Source organism: Onthophagus taurus, chromosome 7, assembly GCF_036711975.1.
Source record: "Onthophagus taurus isolate NC chromosome 7, IU_Otau_3.0, whole genome shotgun sequence".
Classification (NCBI taxonomy): Eukaryota; Metazoa; Arthropoda; class Insecta; order Coleoptera; family Scarabaeidae; genus Onthophagus; species Onthophagus taurus.
This window is the reverse complement of record NC_091972.1, coordinates 8,098,024-8,118,229: the sequence shown is the minus strand read 5'-3', so window position 1 is coordinate 8,118,229 and position 20,206 is coordinate 8,098,024. Positions and strand designations below refer to the sequence as shown.

Below are 20,206 nucleotides of genomic sequence, written 5' to 3'. Positions count from 1 at the left end.
GCGTCTACTAAACTCCGCGTGGAAAACTCAAGGACGAATTCGCGTTTAAAACGCTCGTCGAATGCTTCTAGCAACCCCACATTGAGAGAAGGAGGAGGATTTTGGATTCTCTATCTCTTCGTTTCAAATCCTCCTCTCTGGTGGTAGTACTTCATTTAGTTCCGGGAGAGATGGTCTCTCAACTGTTCCCTTCGCTCTTATAATCCTTATTGAATTTGCATCCGGGGATTGAAGTTATTTGCTGAAAACTAGAAGAAGTTGAATAGAAAGAGATTCACATTCTGCTTTTTTTTTGGAGCTTATACAATTATTTTTACGGTAGTAAATTTAGTAATAATTGCAGCATAAAAGTTAACATACACTTGATAACGGTATTGAAGGAGTTGTATGGCAAGTTGGATCGATTAATCGAATTATTGGACTGAATAAACGAAGCCTATTAAACGGCTCCACTATAATATGGTCCCCCAGTTACAATATCTTTACTTATACCAGAAGTCTATCTGCATATTTTGTGCCACACATCCAGTGTTGGTAATAGTAGTTGGTAGTTGTAGTCTCATCAATTACTACTTCTTGAGCATCACGTGATTGTGACGAAATAGCAGTTCTACTTTCTTAAACATTAGCACCCTCGTTGTCTTGTTGAATACTCTATAATATAATAAGAAAATAAATAGAAGAATGCATCAGATCTAGCTGATTTTTTTTTGTAGATGCTATAAATTTGAAGCGATTTCAAGTAATTTTCTTTTTCGTGATACCAAATGATTGAACTATTTTAACCCCTTAAAATAAAAAAAAAATGTCCCCCACCTCAATTTCGTTGCAGGAAGCAATAACGCAATTAAGTGAATTATTTGAAGAGTATAAAGTAACGTCGCAACTTCCTCGATCGAGCCCGGAAGTGGGTAGTTTAGGTCGCACGTTACGTTTTCGCCATCGCACGTGACACACCCTCTATTTCTAGATAATAACCATCATAATTTATGCAACACCTTGTTTTTTAATAAAACATTTTTAAAACGATAAAATTTGTCTTCCTAAGTAACCCGCATTCTTTAAAAATTAAAAATCTTAAAGTGGATTCATTACAAAGTTATGACATTGATAATTTACTCATCTCCATAATCAATTAACGTGACCTCGTTCGATACATCGAAAGCCTCTGAATGAGAATTTTTATTGCACGTGTCGATTAAAATACACCATGTTTATTACATCACGGTGAAAAAATCTTTTAATACTTTTGATTTAGTTTTAAAAATCAAAGAAAATGGATTTCTCTTTCGTTTTTCTTGGGAGAGATTTTTTTTGAAAGATCTTTCTTGGTCTGATGGCGTCATTGAAATTCGTCGTAAAAACGCGAAGAAATGGAAATAATACAAACGTGTTAATGTGACGAGTTATTTTTTCCATTGACACGGACCGCGATGGTCGAAGGATGAAGGTGGGCCTACTTCTTCGTTTAACACCTAACCGTCTTGGGTGGTCTCGAGAAAAAGGGGACGAGACCTGAAGAGAAAGACTCCAAGGGCTAGGCAAATATTTGACGTTTTAATTTCACCTTGGTTATGCGCGGGCCAGTTTTTCGAGAAAAACAATGGGACAACTAGGATTGGGACAACCTCGAACGACTCTTTTTAGTCCATCTCCTTTCTTTTTCTTCCAACCCAGGAGTTAAGTGATTATTAATGACAAACAAACCCACAGGTCCTTTTTTTTCTTTTACAATATCATCACGTAGACACCTACTAAAAGAATTTCTTATCATATTTTCTTTTATTAGTAGATACGTTGTGACAAGTGTTCAAGTTCACAGCTTGATTGTTTTGATTCACGAGAGGATGATGTCCGGAAAAGAAAAGGGGGAGAGGATGCGTTGAAAGGAAATAAAAACAGCACCTAAACGAATAAGTCTTAGAAAAATATATTGACGCATTAAAAGTCGAGTACAAATTACGTTGTCGTCTCGTTAGAGTGAATCTTAATCAAATATATTATTCTTAGGTTCGGTGTCAGTATGTCTAGTTAAGTTTCATTATTATTTTAGCTTATTTCGTATACAAATAAAGCGAAATGATGTGGACGTTTTTGATTTGGAATGTAGAAAATTCATCTTTTTCCAGTAATTATCATATTTATCAGGAGATTCTTATGGGATCTATTCGATTTTTTTTGTAAAAATATCAATGATTTTATTTAATTTAAGGCCTTTGGGAAGACTTGTATTTGAGCCAAAATGTAATGTAAAATTTTATGTAATGTTGTTTGCATAACACCTTTTCAAAATCTCAACATAATAAAAATCTCCCAAAACAATTCTTTGTACCTGTAACACAGAAACAGGGTATTTGTAAATCATTGATAGGTAAAATTAAAAAGCTTCAAGGCACATCTACTTATCACTACTTTCTGTACTAACTACAAAAAAAATATGTAACAAATTTGATTATTCTAAGAATAATTTTTCTTAGATAAAAAAGTAACAAATAACAATTTTTCTTCCTCAAAAAAAATATTAATAAATTTATCACCATATTCTAAATAAAAATAATACTTTTATAACCATGATATAAAATGAGTTTTTAACCATATATTACTAAATTTATTTCTACAACCTAAATTAATAACCTTAAATATAAGATGGTTCCAAATTAGTGGAATACAGAGCAACTAGTAATTAAAATATTCGAAATATAATCTTTAATGATGAAGGAATTTCAAGAATACCATGTAAAATGTTAATGCTTTTTAAAATATCTAGATTTTTGACATTTAGCTTTAAATTGGTACACATTGCGTTGGTAATTTACCATCTGGACAATGATTGTTAACTCAACCTTTTACAAATATAGCACTTAATAGATGTTCCAAGGTCAAAATGAGTCTAGCAAAATTTACTTTATTCACAGTACGCGCGATATATCACTCTGACCGCTCAACTTAAATGAGTTAGAATTGTGAGTCAGAATAAAGCTTAAAATTAAGGCTAAAAGAATACGGTTTGGTGATATCAACTATGAAAGTGTTTTGAGATGATTTACTGATTTAAATAGTTGAGCCATTGAATAATTCTTCAATATCATACTCGAACGAAGATGATTGAGTCCCTTTATCAGAACTAAGATGCAGAATAAATCATGTTAAAACATAATCAACCATGTCATTACGGCAGTCATCAGCATAAATGGTCTAGCAAGGAATGAACGAGACCAGTTCAAACACTCCATCTTAACACAGTTCTACAACTGATAGGTTTATGGCTTGAAGCAAAACAACTTTGTTGGAACCCACTGCCTAGAGATATCTGCCTCATTTTATTCTTTAAAACGTAGTATGCTTACATGAAACAGAATTCAATGTCTTACGCTTCATGGTCTAATTAATTTAATAAAATTTTATGTTACATAATATTTTATAATAAAGTGTCAGCGAATTAGTAAAATTTAGGGTATGTCAATTAAACTGCCAGACTTAAATCGAACATGAAACACCACGCCGCAGGGTACGAATGCATACGCTGGTTGTTGTAGATAACGTCCAAAATAGATCAAATAAACAACCATCCACGTCAGGTGCGTCAAATTTACAAGCACGTGCAATTGGAACACGCTCCACTGATTAAAAAAGAAGATCTCGTTGTCATATGTTCACTTCGTTCGCTGTAACATGTCTATCAAATCTATCAAACTCAGTCTAGCGTATCAATTTAGTGTTTATGATAAATTTACAAAATGTTTTGATCAGTTCGATTTTCTGCATTTACCAGTAAAAGATGAACAAAATAAAGTTATTTATTTCAATAAATATAGACAAGGAATTTGGAATAGAAAAGTTTGAGTTATCAATATACAGTGTGTTAATTAATTATCGTACCCGACGTCATCATTGTAAGTATGCAACCAATATCACAGTGTAATACGCAAAACGCGTATTGCAATAAAAATATTGTGATATTGGTTGCATACTTGCAATGATGACGCCGGGTACGATAATTAATTCACACACTGTATTTGTATGTTCAAAATAACCAAATATGATGATTCACTGATTAGGTGCAAAGATCGGCTTAGCTGAACAGAATATATACCCTCACACAGAAAAAGATTTGGAATCAAAATATTCGTATTATACCAAAGTGAGAAAGTTATTCTTATGGGAATTCAAATTACACTGATTAACCTATATGTAGTAGTCGCTTTGGAACTATTGGATTAACTTCTAAGCAAGGGTTATTATTATTAACTCAAATATAAGAGGCGAAACTAAGCCGATAATTTTACACATCAGTAAGGTAACTTGTGTTAATGCACCGAAAAAACCAAAAGAAAAAGCTCTCAACTTTCTCCTAAATTTGGGAGACCAAATGATGCAACAATATACTACAGGAAGAGAAGTTTGTGGAAAGAAAACGAAACAAACCGAGATTCTTCGCTCACGATTGTTTGAACGACGTTTTCCAGATCTAATGCTCCCGAAAATAGAAAAAACCCAAAAAACGTTGCGTAGTATGTTCCGAAAATGGAAATAGGAAATAGAGTAGATATTGATGTACTGATCGTCATACTAGACTTTGTCTCTTACTTTAAAATATATTATACGAGAGACGAAAGAAATTAGAAGGCATGAACAAAATACATAGTAGTATGTTTTTATTTATACAGTCAATTTTACTTAAGATGCAATATACAAAAATATATTTCCATAGAAACCAGTGCGTACCTACTTACTTTGTACCACATAAAATGCAACATGTATAAATGTTTCTAGTTCTAGATCTAAAGTTAGTTCTAGTTTTACCCTAGCATTATCACTAGAATTAACACAAGTCCTAGAACTAGAATCATTCGGGTTTAGCCGTCTTGAGAGACGTGTGGCTAAATCCGAATGTTTCTAATTCTAGGTCTAGTATTAGTTTGAGTTTTACACTAGCACTATCACTAAAACTAACACAGGACCTAGAACTAGAATCATCCGGGTTTAGCCATCTTGAAAACCCGAATGCTTCTGGTTCTAGATCTAGTGTTAGTTTTAATTGTTATTCAACGTTAGATTGTGGTATATTTTATGGAACGAAAAGTAGAACTACCACTAGACCTAGAACCAGAAACATTCGGGCTTAGCCGTGCGTTTCTTAAGACGGCCGAAAATTCAGGGTTATCATAAGGACGTCACCTTTTTCCTAGCAAAACTACCCAATGTCTACACTATTAACCTATGTTGCATTTTATGTGGGACAGTGTAAGTGCATAGCAGTTTCGTAATCATGGTTAAAATTATATTATTACTCTTGCAAACATACTATCTGAATAAATAATATTCAATGTGCAATTTTTTTGTAACACTATGCCTAATACGAGACAATTTGTAATGTAATGCATATAAAATGGAATAGTACACGAGTGCACTTTGCAATTTGAGGCAATGTAAATTTAATATCAAATACCTATTTATCTAAACAGGAAATGTCATCCAACGCAAGGTTAGGAAACGTTTCTTGCTAGGAAATAAGATTCACTGAAATAAAAAAGATATTTTCTGAAAAGTGAAGTTATATTATGGTCACTAAAAATAATCAGCAATCATTTTCAAGTGAATTAGATCAATCTGAATCTACGTTGTGGAGTTGTTACAAAGATATTGGCTTATCCAGTAAATATACTAAATAACTAAACTCTCCTTATAGTTGCATCTATGAAGAAAAGAAGGAATAGCTTATTACATAACAAAGTACAAAATACATAATAATTCTAGAGGATTGACTCAATTTAGAGGCTTTTATTTTGAACGAGTAGGCAATGTACTATATGTTAAGTTGGACAACATTTTCCAAATTTTAGATGGCCACCATTATAAACTGCAATAGAAAGTGATGATTAACCTGTAATTAATGTCAAATTTTCTAAAGTTTAAATACGTTTTGTCAATGTATCAAAATGATAATATTTAATTAGCATCACGTTAGGTTAACAATATAATATGTTACCTAATAAGAAAAAAAGTTATAGTAATATTGTATATAATTTCAATGTTGCTTTATATCCCACTATTTTAAAACCTTCCTTTATATATTTAAAATGAGTACATTAATTCCATTTTTTTAAATCCATAAATAATTAAAGTGCATTTTTATGAAAATATTCTTTAAGTCTTATTAAGTACTAAGGTCTTTCGTCTTTAATCATTTTTCAGTTCATGAAAAATCATAATTTTTCTTTTTTTTTACAAGTCAGTAACTGGTCCAGATAAAGTAACCCTTTGTGGTCCTATGGAAGCGCTTCCGGTAGTTGAAAATGTGTCGCAAGTAGACGTTTTGCAATCGTCCGAAATCGTTTCGTAAGACCCTATTTCTTTCCTCCTTAGCAAATGCGACAGTTTTTTATCCAGCCTACGGAGTTGAAAAATTAAAAAAAAAATTCTTAACTTATCTTTCAAGACAGTTTTATATTAACTTATCATTGTGTAAATACTCAACGGCGCGAAGAATTCGTACGCGTTTGGACCGCTTTTCGCGGAAAACCCATGACGCAAAGTAAATAAAGCGTTATTTTTTAATATTACTGAAAACCGAGCCCTTTTAACAGTCACGCATTGATATTTATAACTTTTGATATCGACGCGATTAAGTATGTAAATAAAAAAAAACGTTTTAAAAAGTAAATAGATCTCAAAAAGACTTACTGTTGCAATTTTTGTTCTGATTCTTCTTTCTTTGCACGAGCATCTTGAAGTTCTCGGCGTAATTGAAGAGCTTCACGTTCTAACTCGATAACTTGATGAGCTGAAGATGTTGTATCTTCAATTGTTGATGATGATGGTAAAGATATTCCATCTTCAGACCTATTATTATTAGAAATTATAGAAGTACTTTTTTATTGAATTGAGAATGGGTTTGAAATAAAAAGATTAATTTTTTTAAACTATACGATTAAAAATCCTGAACGTAGGCATTTTTAATGTAAAAAGAGCGAAATAAAAGGTACGTTATTTCCAAACTTCCGGTTTTCGAAGTGGTGTGTACTTTGCGGTGCGCTGCTGCTGCTGCTGACTGTACACGTTTTATCAAATTCGAGGAAGTGGCTTCGACCAGGCACGGCCCTCCTGAATACGGTTGGGGCCGATCCCACAGGATATCGCGCGCACGTTCCCGTTCGCGCCCGTCCTTTTCGAGGCATGCCTTATCGCGTGCCATATTTTCTACGGGACGTTTGAGCAAACATGGTCGACCCCAACGACTACGACTACGAAAATTTTGGCCGGCGCGAATCACCAACCGAAAATTACACACCAAGAACGACAAAATTTTGAATTATTAAATGGAATAACGAAAATAAATCTTATTAAAAAATATTTCGAGGATTTTCTTATTGATATTGAAGCAATTTTTTATCAACAAATAAACATTATGGTTTCTTGTAAACAAATAAACAGGTACTTTTAACTTACCTATTGCTCTGAGATAAACTAAGATTTTTAATTTGTTCCTCTAATTTTGAAAGTCGATCGTTGTTTCTGGATTTTTCAGTAGCAACTTGAAATTGATTCTGTAAAAAAATACACATACTTCATTAGTATTTGAATTAATAACAAAAGGAGCTAAAAATTTAGTTAAATCACACCAAAATCTTAATGCAATGATTTTTCTATTTTTATATATTTTCTATATTCATGTATAAAATAAAAATATTAAATGCTTAATCTTTTTTAATTAACAAGTTTATCCTAATTATTCAAATATAAAATTGCCATAGTATAAAGTAATTTACACTACTGAAAAAAAAACAAGAAAAAAAAATCTACTTCTTGTGGTGGAACAAAACGGAACGCGAAGATGAACGGTTGCTGTTGCGAGCTAATTAGTGTCGGTAGTTGGTCGCACATTCGTATTTACAATTGTGATTAATAGCTTCCATGGTCGTTTAAGCGTGTTTTCTTTACGGCACTCAGGTTTTAGTATCTCTTCGTATGTTCGGTAGTGAATACCACCTTCAAAAAATTTGTCGATCTATCGAATCTATCGGTAAGTTTCTCTTTTTTATTCTCTCTTCGTGGCTTATTAATAATTCAACATCGTCACGTAGGAGTCCATCAGGTGCAAGAAGGCGACAATAATAATAAAAAAATGTGATAATAAGTTTTGCGGGAAAATAATCATGATGAAAAAAAGGTGTGAAAAGTGTCTATGTAAGAAAATACCTAACATTTTTATTTCTTATTTTTATATAAGATTTTTTTTTAAGACACGTGTTGCTATAATCTTTTTTTCACTTAATTATTTTCTTGGTTTGTGGTTTAAGTTTAGGTTAGATTTTAGTTTGTAGAGGTTACTTTGTGGAATTACTTCGATATCTCCTTAATTGCCCTAATGGGGATTTTAATCTGAAATGGACAGTACGCGGGGGGAGTTAGGGGTTGGTTGGCGGTAGGTCCGATTAATCCGGGCACAAACTCCGACCTCCATTAGGCCAATTTAGATGTTTGCGTAGCGATGGTCGCCGTCAGGGCACCACTCCTCTCTCTAAACGTATTGAGTGGAGGCGTTTTACCTCCCCCCGCGACCCCGCGTACTGAGTGCACAAGTATCAAGTTGCATACAGGGTTCAACCAACCTACCGAATGAAACGACATTCGAGGCCTTCAATATAGTAGTTTGAGGTTCCAATGTTAGAGTCAGCAGCCGGTATTAGATGAGTAAGTGAGTGGGAAACCATTAATTCTGTGATTGTGTTTACTATTCCATTAACGGTTTTTTAAATTAAATATAATAAAAGGAAAACTATAATTGTTACATGAAAATCGTTAATTTACCTTCTCATCAAATTGTTACATAATATTTATCTACAATTTATATAAACAAATGTTAAGAAATCTGATATTGATGCTTCTTTTAACGTTAGGAAAAAACTGATCAATAATCCAATACTGAGACTTTTAATGTCTATCCTATTGAAGACTAAGAAGAATAAGTAACAGATCTAGATAATGACACAATAAAATTAAAATAGGTACTCCAAATGCAAGAAGATGAAAGTCATTACTTGTTTACCCTCGATAAGCATGCAATATTTCTAGAAGCAACAGCAACAAAGGGAGGAGGTAGAAACCTTTCTTAAAATAACTATACTACACTATATTTGTTCGTGCCATGCAAATGCTTCTCAAAGTACCACCGACCAGCCTATTAGCATTAAGAAGAGAAGCAACTGCACTGCTTAGTAGCTTTGTTACGTAGATCTAGTATACCAATCAAACAAATTCAGGGTAAATCACCTTCACAGACAAGATTGCCGAAATACCGTTATTGCGCAGAACACGCAGGCCCAGGAATTGGCTAAAATCTAATCACTTGCATACAGGAGAACGCATAATTTCATTTCTTCGATTATTACTGATCGATGACTGACAGAAGTACAAGAAACGTTAGCTGCCTCACAATCTTGGGAATAAAACCATTCGATTTTCAATCGACAATATCACTATGGTACATAAAATAAGGAAAATTTCTACCAAGGATCGTTATGGTAGAGAAGGTATGATTGTCTCTTAGTACTAACTGCGCTGAATAACAACTAAAACTACCGTCCTTGATTTATAACATCGTATTGACTATTCGGGGAATACCCCGAGTTTATCTATGAACATGAAATAGAGCAACTTGAGGAGTAATCCTTGTTGAATAGTATGATTTAAAAACATTTTGTTCGTTATATTCGAAGCCCGTTCTAACGAGGTCCATTATACCGAGATTACTGTATATTCAACACGCGACAAATACAAATATAAAAAGTTAAAGGTATTATTTATTCTTTGTGATATGTTTTGACGTGAAAATAAAAACGATTTTAAAGATCTCCAGGTAACTTTACCGTTCTCTAATCGGTTTTACGATGCGACCCGTAGCTAAAGTCTTACAGAAGAGCGGTTTAACACGCTTTTCATTGTAAATTTGTCCTCCTAACCTCAAAGAGATCGTGTCCCGGAAATAGCAAAATCGGGTTCGTTCGAGTCGGTTTTTGGTTTTAAAAATGCGGATTCGCGCTTTTAGTACATTTTACCGACCACCCACCAGGTATACAAACTCCTTCGGTTTTTGGGGATGGTTATTAACACGGTTTCGTTTTTATAACGTGTTATTTACCTGTGTCGTGAAATATTTTCTTCCTGGAAATATCAAGGATATTCTTGGAATTTTAAGTGCAAGTTATATTTGTAAAATTTTATTTTACTTTTTTTTTTAATAAGAGAATATTAGGTTCTTGTTAAGGAGTGTAATAATGGTGAATAATTAGGGGGGAGACTTAATTATCACGTCAAACGAGGTGGTGTAAGCATAAATTTGAGTTGAAATAAAACTAAAAGTAGTGTTTAGATGCTGTTAAAGGCAGCAGAGTCGGTGGAAAACGGGACCCCGGTTTGTTTGGGTTAATTAAAGCGGTAAATTAAGTAATAAACCGTTTAAGGTGTTTGACCCATCATTAAAATTGGCTCTAAACTGGTTTTTATTACTTTAAGTTTCCTTTGATTACTTATTAACTAGATTTTTACATATTTTTTCAAAAACAACACTTTTTAATCTTAAGATTTATTTAAAGTAAACTAAAAGTAAAATTTTTTTGATCATAAAACTCAACATTATGACATATTTTTACTTACAGTGATACAATAAAGTCTACATACAGCCCTGAAAATGATAATATCTCAGCTCCCGAAATGTAATTCAATGAAATTATTTCCATATTTTACATAAAAACTATATAAGTTATTATTAATCAAGGGGAATACAAAACATAATCATATCTTTAACTCAAAAAAGTCTACATACAGTCCTAAAAAAAGTCTATCAGTGTTCGTTATAGCTCAATAAAAATATACAACTATCTAGCGATGAATAAAAAATAAAACTAGACTAACACTAGCACTAGACCTAGAACTAAAAACATTACGTTTAGCCGTGCGTCTCTTCAAACGGCTAAACCTGAATGTTTCTACTTTTAGGTCTAATGTTAGTTCTAGAGACAGTGGTAAGTAGCGCTAGTTAGCATAAGATATCACTATGTTGTATATTTTTATTGAACTCAAACTAGAACTAACACTAGACCTAGAACTAGAAAATATCGGGTTTAGCCGTGCCTCTGAAGAACACGAATGTTTCTAGTTCTAGTGTTAGTTCTAGTTTTACACTAACACTATCACTAGAACTAACACAAGACCTAGAATAACTCGGGTTTAGCCGTCTTGAGAGACGTGCGATTAAATCTACTGCTATAGCCTTCACTTCGTAGCACAAGTCGAACTGTTTCGACTTTGTATTAAAATAATATAACTTCTAATATCCTTCGTTTAAAAAATTCATTGAATTACATTTCAGGAGCTGGGATATTATCATTTTCTGTGGTGTATGTAGACTTTATTGTATCACTGTATATGAAATTAATGTAACCCTATTATGCTTTATATCGGTCTGGAAACAATTACAGTAATGGAAATCGACCTTGCATTTTACTTTTGGCAGAATAAAGACGTTTTTGACATTAAATGACATTATTTATTAAATGTTAAATGACTACTGGATTGGCAGCAATAAAAACATGATATCAGCGGTTTTCAACCCGTTTATTAACCCCTTAATATTCGCAGTTTGTAGAAATGTTCGGAATTAATTCAACTTTAACGTTCTATATCTTTGTGATTATTAAGTTGTGGTTAAAACATTATTGAGAAAATATCGTCAATTTGGCACTGTATGTTCTAAATCACCCTGTATATGGCACCAACTAATACAGAACGCAATGGCTGTTCGAATTTGTATACATTAAAATTATTAATTCAAGCAATTTAAAGTGTAAATATTAAAAATTTGTCATATAACGGACTTTTTGCTGTAACTGACGTTCCCTATCCCGTATTAATCTTGTTATAACAAGATTTTACACTATTAAAAAAAATACATGTCATGATCTTGTTTAGATTTTTCAAGTATAGAACTTTTAGTATTGATTTTATTGAGATTTTCCATTGGGGTTAGGGACAAGAGAAAGAGATGGAATACATGGACACTGTCAATATTTGAACAGGGAAGTAGATGTTCTCATCATCCGCCATGGAATAGGATCAAATTTCTTTTCTGGTCGATATTTAGGTTCGTCCTTTAACACTTTAACAAATATCGATAAAAAAAAGTAATTAAAAAAAATCTTACCATACTTAGTTGCTTTTCTTCAATCATATGCTTAACACGTGCAATTAAAGCATCTTCTCGAACACGAGCAGCCTCCCTTAAGTCCCTAATAAACTCAGCAATCATTCCCGGTTCGTAATCCCTTTCATAATGCTTATTATTTTGTTGTTGCTTTAACAAATTAATTTCAATTTTAACATCATTTAATTCTCTGCTTAAATTTTTATTGGCTTCTTTTAAAACATTAATTTGTTGTGTCAATTTTTGTATGACTCTGTTATCGATGGAAGTTGAGCTGGAATCGCTATCATTAGGCCCAGGATCAGAAAACCGACGTTTATCAGTTTCATTTTGGTTCATGTTAACCAAAGGTAAGGATAGATAATCGTTTGAATCAAAGGAATAAGATGGAAAAGCTTGGGGAAAATTGGGTTTATTCAAAAAACTTCCTGGATAAGATAAATTCGGATTGGATGGAAACGAATAAGTGGGAAAATTAGATGGATAAATTGGAAGGGACATTGGTTCAGTCGATGTAGGATAGTTAAAAAAAGATTGGTGATGATAAAATGAACCTTCTTGATTGAGGTTAGGATACGAATTTATATTACCATATCCGTTGCATGGTGGAACGTTACATTCGTCGATACCCGAAGTTGAGGAATGCTTTTTATCACGTTTTTTCTTTTTCCTTTCAGCAATCGTAGGCGGATTATTACCGTTCATTTCAGGAGACATTTTCTTATTTCGAAGAATTTAAAAGGAACTTACTCGGTCATTATCGAATGTTATCACTATCGTGGAGTTTACAGTGCTAATCACATCGTTTATTCAATTATACAGCACTTAACGTGTTTATATGGAGGGTAATTAAATGCTTTTTAAGGACGGAATCGTTTTACAAGAATGATAAATAACTTTGTTTACTTTCACTTTGACGTGAAATTGTCAAAGTGCTGCCACCTAACAACGAAAAATTAAGAATAGGTTATGTTATTCATAAATATCAAAAATAAATATAAACACTCGTTTTAATTTGGGCAAAATTATTTATAGCTGAAATATTTTAATGTTTATTAGAGATTGATGAGATGATATCTAGAAGATAAATTATTATAATTTGATATTAGATATTTATAATAGGAGTAATAAAGGAGTTGACGATAACTAAATAAGAGATGGCAGCACAAGAAAAGTGTCAAATGGAATTTTAAAATTTATTGATTTTTAGGAAATTATTTATAATATAAATAATTAAAGTGGTTTATTGATGATGGAAATTAATAAATTCAACTTGGAAATATTAAATTTAAAAATAATTAACGGAAAGTAGTTGATTTTAATGGTGAATGTTATTAATAAGAGATGGCGGCACATAAAATTTTTGAAATAATACACAAAATTCCCATAAAACATTTATTTCAAAATCATCTTTTAAAATCCCATCAAAAATGTTGCATATCCTAACAATTTCTCACTCATATTAAAGTAATTTGTTTTATTTTAGATACATTGAGACGCATGTTGTACAAATTTTAATATTTTATTTTAACGTATTGTTGTAAATAAACAAGAAGAAAAAAAATAGAAACAAATTAGGTACAGATCTGAAAATGTGAAAAAAAATCGATGAAACTGATTAAAAATCTATTATTGCTCAAAATAATATACATAGAAACCAGCCTAAAAACAATAATTTTTTTAAACTAAAAATATCTTATTTACAATAATCTTAGATTCTAAATTTCGTTTTGTACGTTTAATTCTTTTGTGTTGATGTACAAAAGAAAAGAATCTAAGTAAAGTTTTTTTATCTAAAAGTTTTTCTTTGTAACTAAACAATAAGAAATTAATAAAAATACAGTGCACCTTAAAACGTATAGAATTATGGCAGTTCTATATTCATGATGATATAGAATTTTAAAAAAAGTCCTACTTTTAATTAATTAATGACATTATAAATTACACATTAACAATTTTTATATTAAAAGAAAAAACACTAAACAAAAAAAATGCAATGAACAAAGAGAGCTTGAAATTAACAAAAAAAAAATTAATTAAATAGCAAATGAGACTCAAAATACACATTTTAATTTGTATTTTTCCATGCCAAAATAAAAACCACCCAAAAAAAACCCGTCTTTTTATCGTAATCATCACCATCGTTATCATCATCATCATTACCATCATCATTATTATCAATCATAATTATCACCATCATCAAACTTTTTTTTGAAAAGTTCTTAATCTTTCCCTTTTCCTGTTCATTTTCTTTTTCATTTAAAAACGAAGAAAAAATTATTCCAAACTCTCGTTCATCGACACCACTGCTCACTCTCCCTCTATTAATTTTTTATCGCTGGCTAAATCGGCTCAGGCACTTCTAAAGCAATCAAGAGGTCTTCGCCTTGCAATAAGTTACTGTTTACAGGCGCGTTTACTTCGTAATCTTGTTCGGTTAGATCGAGTAACGAAGGGATGCCATTATTTAAATCTAAAAGACTGAATGAGTTCTTTCGGATTTTATTAGCACGTTCTTCAGCTTCTCGTTTATCTTTACGATTTTGGATGATTCGTGCAAACGAAAGCTCTCTTAGACGTTCTTCTAGTAGTTTTGGGTTTATTGCACCTTTTTCGTCATCCTAAGAAAAAGAAAAAAGATTAGTAAAAAATAAAAAGCAAAAAAAACGAAGTATTTCATTGTCACCCTAATTTTAAAATCATAAATTTATTTAAATTGTTTCAGTAGTATATTGGCTTGTTGTTGGCTTTTGTTTGTCAATTCTTGTTGCAAAAAGTAATTGACAAGGAACCAGAGAAGGAACTTAAAGAACAAGATATTTAGTTTACAAGGAAAAAATATAGTTCTTTAGAACAGACTATTATTTCGAACAAGTAATGAATAAACAAGACATTAATACCGAAAGAAAATGGGACAAAAACATTCTGAATCAAAAAAAAAAGAAAAGAAAACACATTTATGAAGAAGAATGTGAATAGAAAATATTAAGTAAGCAAGTTGAAAAAGATGGATCAGCTATTTTCTATGTTTTGAGTAAAAATATAGACATTTACATTACAATTTATCAACAGGGAAAGATAGGCGATGTTTGACGATCTCTTTGAAGCTGTTACAAAGTTTCTTCTTCCTCCATAATTAATATATCGTTGAGCTCCTGCGAGATTAATTGTAGTTGTTTATTGAGATCTTTTATAACTCTCTTATCAAACAATAAATACTTGGTTTTAGTCTCTGTTAGTCACTTATTTTTATTACCAGCCTCTTTCCAGCAGTCATTTTGCCTGTTTAATCCCTTACTTGTTACTTACCTTCTCTTAGCCAATCTTTGATCAGTTTCGTGCTTCTGTTAGCAGTTTCCATCTTAATGTTTAGTCTCTGTAAATTTCTTCTATTACTAGTTTCTCCAATACTCCTCTTCCCTGGCTAGTCATTTTCCAACCTCCTTCCTCTTCTATGTCTAAAATCCTTCTTGACGTTACAGCCACATTCCAATTAGAATGGAATGGATTCTTGGATCCAGTCTCTGTCAGTCTCTTACTTCTATTACGAGCCTCATTCCATCGCTGTTCTTTCCTGGCTAACCACTTTCTTGTCATTTTAAAGTCTCCTTTCTGATATTAAAAGTGTCCGATTTGATATCCAGTCTCTGCCAGTTTTTTTCCTCTATTATCATTTTCAAGTCTTTTTTCTTTTGTAGACTCTGTTCGATCTCTTTCTTGTATAACCATTCTCATTTCAGTCTCATATCAGTCTTCATTTTCTATGTCCAGCATCATTTTTGCGGTTACAGTCATTGCTCTTCTTGATTTCCAATCTCTGTACAATCTCTCTACTTTCATTACCAGTCTTTTTCTAGTACTTCTCTTCTCTGGCTAATCACTTTCTTGTCACTTTATAGTCTTCCTTTTCTCCGCCAGTCTTTTTCATCCAATTTCTGCTAGTTTTTTTACTTCTATTGACAGCCTCTTTTTAGTCTCCCCCTTATATGTATGTCTAAAATCCTTTTTGCCTCTTCTCTGCGTAATTCTTGATTTCAGTCTTTTTCAGTCTATTATTTCAATTAGATGATTTTTTTAGTACTACAATTATTTTTATTTTACCTTCTTTCTGTTGTTATCATTGTTCAATGTCCTGCATGCCTACCCAGTCCCTTTTCTTCTTTTTTCAGTTTTTATTTAGTTTCTTAATTCCATTATCAGTATTTTTTAAGCCTTATCTTATTCTCTCTATTCCCTTTCTTGCCTTTAGAATCTCTTTTCAGTCACTCTCTCTTCTGATCAGTATCACTGTTCCCTTTTGCGTTGTTTATCCAACCTATTTCTTCCATTACCAGTCTCTTTCCAAGACTACTACTTTGTTTAGTCCCATTTTTGTCTCTGCAGTTATTTTCCAGTCTCTACTTACCGACCCTGTTTTGTAGCTTCCCTATTTTCTGTTCATTCTCATTCCAGTCGCTATTTAACCAATATCTATTTATAGAGCAATAACAATTCAGAACAAGTCAAAACAGCAAAATAATTCTTAATTTAGCAAAAAATGGGAGGCAGCTAAAAATCATAAATCCCTGATGGATACAGTATAATCTCTGAGGGACTACAAATTACACTGACCAGAATCGATGACAATTCAAATAGTGATGCTCAATACAGAGATATTTTCATTTTCAAAATTTTATAAAAGAAATTGTTAATTTATTCACTACAAATGTGCAATTATATGCAATTGCTGATCAGTTTTTAAAATTAGGGCGACAATATTTAATACCAGATTATTACACTTTACTAAAATAAAGTAAGCATGATTATATGATGTCTAACGAGACTGAAACAGTAAAGTTTGAAATGTTGTAATTGAGAAATTTTGTTACAAATAATACAAAAACTGTCGATCTTACTTTTCGTTAAATTTTACTTATTTTTTTCTTTTACCCCAAAAATAGACATTTTTTGTAGATCCTAAATGCTATTACGAACTTAACAATTATAAAGTATCAATATCTCAGCAGTACCAAATGATTATGATATTTATACACATATATTAAATATTTTTTGATGATTAAAATCCAAATTGAAATACTTAAAACTGTTAATTCTCAACGATTCTAATTGTTCAAATGATTCTTAACAATTTTAAATAATAATTTAACATTTCATAATGATATTAAATGATAATGCTTAAGATTTATACGTATATAAATTACGATTTGAAACTATTTTAGACGTTTTAAGATCATCATGACCAAATTTAAGATAACTCCAAATCTATTTTAAAATTTATTGAATACAAAAATGATTTGCAACAGCCAAAAAGCAAATAATTCTTACAACCATAAATCATTTTAAATCAATTTTGGATAATTTCGAAATGATAATATTTTAAAAGAATCTAAATCTTTCTTCCAACAGATTCTGATTGATTTGGAGCTCATTTTAAACAATCTCGATTTGGTACTTAATGATTTAAATTACGCGTTACAACGTGATTCAAATGATTTTTTGAAATTGAAGTAAAATGATGAAGTAAAATGTAAACAGAAAAAATGTCTATTTTTGTTATTAGGGGTAAATGAAAAAAAATACTATAAAAATAATCAACATAATCATTTTTATTTCTTCACATCATCGATTAATAATCAATTAATTATAGTTATAATACACTCAGAAATAATTCTATATTAATAAGTAATCTTTATAAAAGATTACAAACCACCTTTAAATTACAATATTAATTTTTATCGCCTTATTGCTTAAAACTTTACAAATATAAAATTTTAAACATTAAAACATCGTTATCTACAACAAAATCAGTATTTTTTTGTTAAATAACTTTTGTTATTAATTTTATTTTAATCTCACTACATCGTAACATTAATAAAATAATCGATTAAAAAATTTTATTTTAATCTATAAAAATCTAAAAGATCAACAATTTTCTTATTAATTTATTTGTGTTTAATTTTTGTGTGATATGCCATAAATAAAACTTTTTCTTCGTTATTATCATTCTTTTAAGATTTAAAAAATACAATAATATTGTCTAAATACCACAACATGACCAGAATAATATCATTTTTTTCTTTCTTATGTATCTATTGAGATAGAAAAGGAATGTAAACGAGTAGAGAGCCTAAAAACCCAAAAAAAGATTTAAAAGATAGAATTTTTTTCTATCACAGGTTATTTTTTTTTGCTTGGCAGTAAAATCCCTGAAAAATTGTACTTTAACAATCGTTTTCAATATTTTCATTTTCATTTCCAGAAAAAGAAATTAAATTTAATTATGTATTAAATAAGTCCAAAATAAATTTAGGAACTTGTGTTTTCTTAAACATCTCAAACTTTACTTTTGGTTGGTGTTAAACAAATATAACCAGCGCGGATATCAAATCCATTTACCAATAAATTCATTAAAACACTATCGCTTGGTTGACTTATACACGTCGCTTTTTGGTGTTGTAACGCCCCCCCCGAATCCAAAACACTCCAATTATTTTTCGATTTTGGACGTCCTCTATTCGACGAAATTAACTGTTGAAATAATTCCGATGGGATTTTATCATTATTATTATTGTTATTTTTCGGTTCGGCTTTCGTTCGTTTATTCGACGTGTTATCATAACTTGTCGAACTTGTACGTTTATGATTTGTTGTTAAGTTTGTGGTTTTTGGTACACTTTGATCTTTTTCTTTTGTACTTTTCCAATGATGTGAAGAATCTAAAAAAGCATTTTATAATCAACACATTTATTAATTTAATTAATTTATTAACTTACTTTTTTCGTAAGAATTTACAACCGTCTTTTCATTTTTAATTGACCCACCACCATGATCGTTTGCGTTACTATTTGTAAATCTGTTATTTGTATTTACAGGTAATAAAAGCTGTGCCAATTGGCTATCGGGTGTTGAACTCTTACTACTCCGATCGCTATCGCTCCACATTACTTCATCGGATGATAATAAAGGAAAATCATCGCATATAGTCATCGGAATATACGGCGCTTTCATTACTAAGTCTGGATCATCATCCATTTGAAGAGACATAAATGTAGACATTTGATCTTCGTCTTGTAAAGAATCTGTAGGGCTGTTTAATAAGCTACAGTCTGAACTCTAAAATTAATTGGGATTAATTAATTGTGTAAAAGAATAAAATAATGTTTGGAACATTACTTTTGAATTACTCTGTATTTGAATTAGATTGTTTGTTATTATTAATTAAATGATTGACAAAGTTTTTATCGCTGTGTTGTGTAACGTTTTTGAGATATTAGTGCTCGTTAAGGATGGTTCTTCAAAAATAATACTATCAATTGAGAACGATATGGAATTTTTTTTCTTTCAAACGATTTCAAGATGATTTCATTTTTAATTTTTTTATTTAGTCCTATTAAAGATTTTCCTATCTATTTATTTTTATTAGTAAAGAAGTGTTCAGAATTAAATCGAATGATTTTGTAGCATTTATCGTTAACGTCCAAATATTATCAATTTTTAATAAATATTTATATTTTACCTTCCTGTTTCTCCTTTTTGTTAAAATTCTTTAAGTTAAGGTAAAAATGGTTACAAATAATCGAAAATATGTTATTTTTAAACACGAATTTCTACTGAAAAATACTTTAAATAAAAAAATAATTCGTATTTAATTACGTATTACTCATTTATTTTTTTATAAAAGTTATTTAAACTTTAGACGATTATTAAATGATACTCCTATGATCCTCGTCTGCAATAGACAAATTTCTAGACTTGTAGAGATTCGTGAAACAGCTCGAAAACATTCATCAAAAGCTCTCGGGAACAGAGGGAAATTCATATGGGTGTCTTTCGAGATCTCTCATCAAGCAAATATAGCAAATGCAATTAAGTTCAATAGAGTACCGTAATATCTAGGGGAGAAGGAAGTGAAAAATAAGATAATGTACGTCGTAATTGAGGTAAAAGTAAGAGGTCGTACAGAAATGTTGCAGAGCAAGACTTTGAATCAAGTGAGATTGAGAA

At 31.0% G+C, this 20,206-nt stretch overlaps 2 protein-coding genes and 1 long non-coding RNA gene across 6 annotated transcripts in view; 1 reads left to right on the top strand and 2 right to left on the bottom strand.

Annotated features, from left to right (window-relative positions):
* Nucleotides 1–554: 554 nt before the first annotated feature.
* LOC111422806 (uncharacterized) lies at nt 555–13,130 on the bottom strand. 3 transcript variants are annotated; one of them, XR_011640958.1, is made up of 5 exons: nt 12,203–13,127; nt 7,450–7,547; nt 6,685–6,843; nt 2,395–6,391; nt 1,915–2,332 (listed from the first exon to the last, which is right to left on the bottom strand). XR_011640958.1 is itself a non-coding variant. In XM_071197702.1 (4 exons), exons 1-4 carry the CDS (start codon nt 12,917–12,919, stop codon nt 570–572), a joined length of 1,059 nt encoding a protein of 352 aa, XP_071053803.1. In that variant the 5' UTR covers nt 12,920–13,130; the 3' UTR covers nt 555–569. The 3 variants fall into 3 exon arrangements, 2 of the variants coding, with proteins under 2 accessions (XP_071053803.1, XP_022911814.2); XM_071197702.1 differs by lacking the exons at nt 1,915–2,332; nt 2,395–6,391 and adding an exon at nt 555–654 and having other exon boundaries at nt 12,203–13,130; XM_023056046.2 differs by having other exon boundaries at nt 1,915–6,391.
* On the top strand, nt 7,836–19,851 carry LOC139430555 (uncharacterized). The gene is made up of 2 exons (XR_011640959.1): nt 7,836–8,023; nt 19,075–19,851. It is a non-coding gene; the product is annotated as an uncharacterized lncRNA (long non-coding RNA).
* LOC111422763 (HIF-1 transcription factor component sima) overlaps nt 13,584–20,206 on the bottom strand; it is a 39,289-nt gene continuing 32,666 nt past the window's right edge. For both annotated transcript variants that reach the window (XM_023055980.2, XM_023055981.2), the window contains exons 10-12: nt 18,976–19,315; nt 18,599–18,918; nt 13,584–14,823 (exon numbers count right to left, since the gene is read on the bottom strand). In XM_023055980.2, the coding sequence (XP_022911748.2) occupies nt 14,545–14,823; nt 18,599–18,918; nt 18,976–19,315 (939 nt within the window). In that variant the 3' untranslated portion in view covers nt 13,584–14,544. The remainder of the gene's footprint in view (nt 14,824–18,598; nt 18,919–18,975; nt 19,316–20,206) is intronic.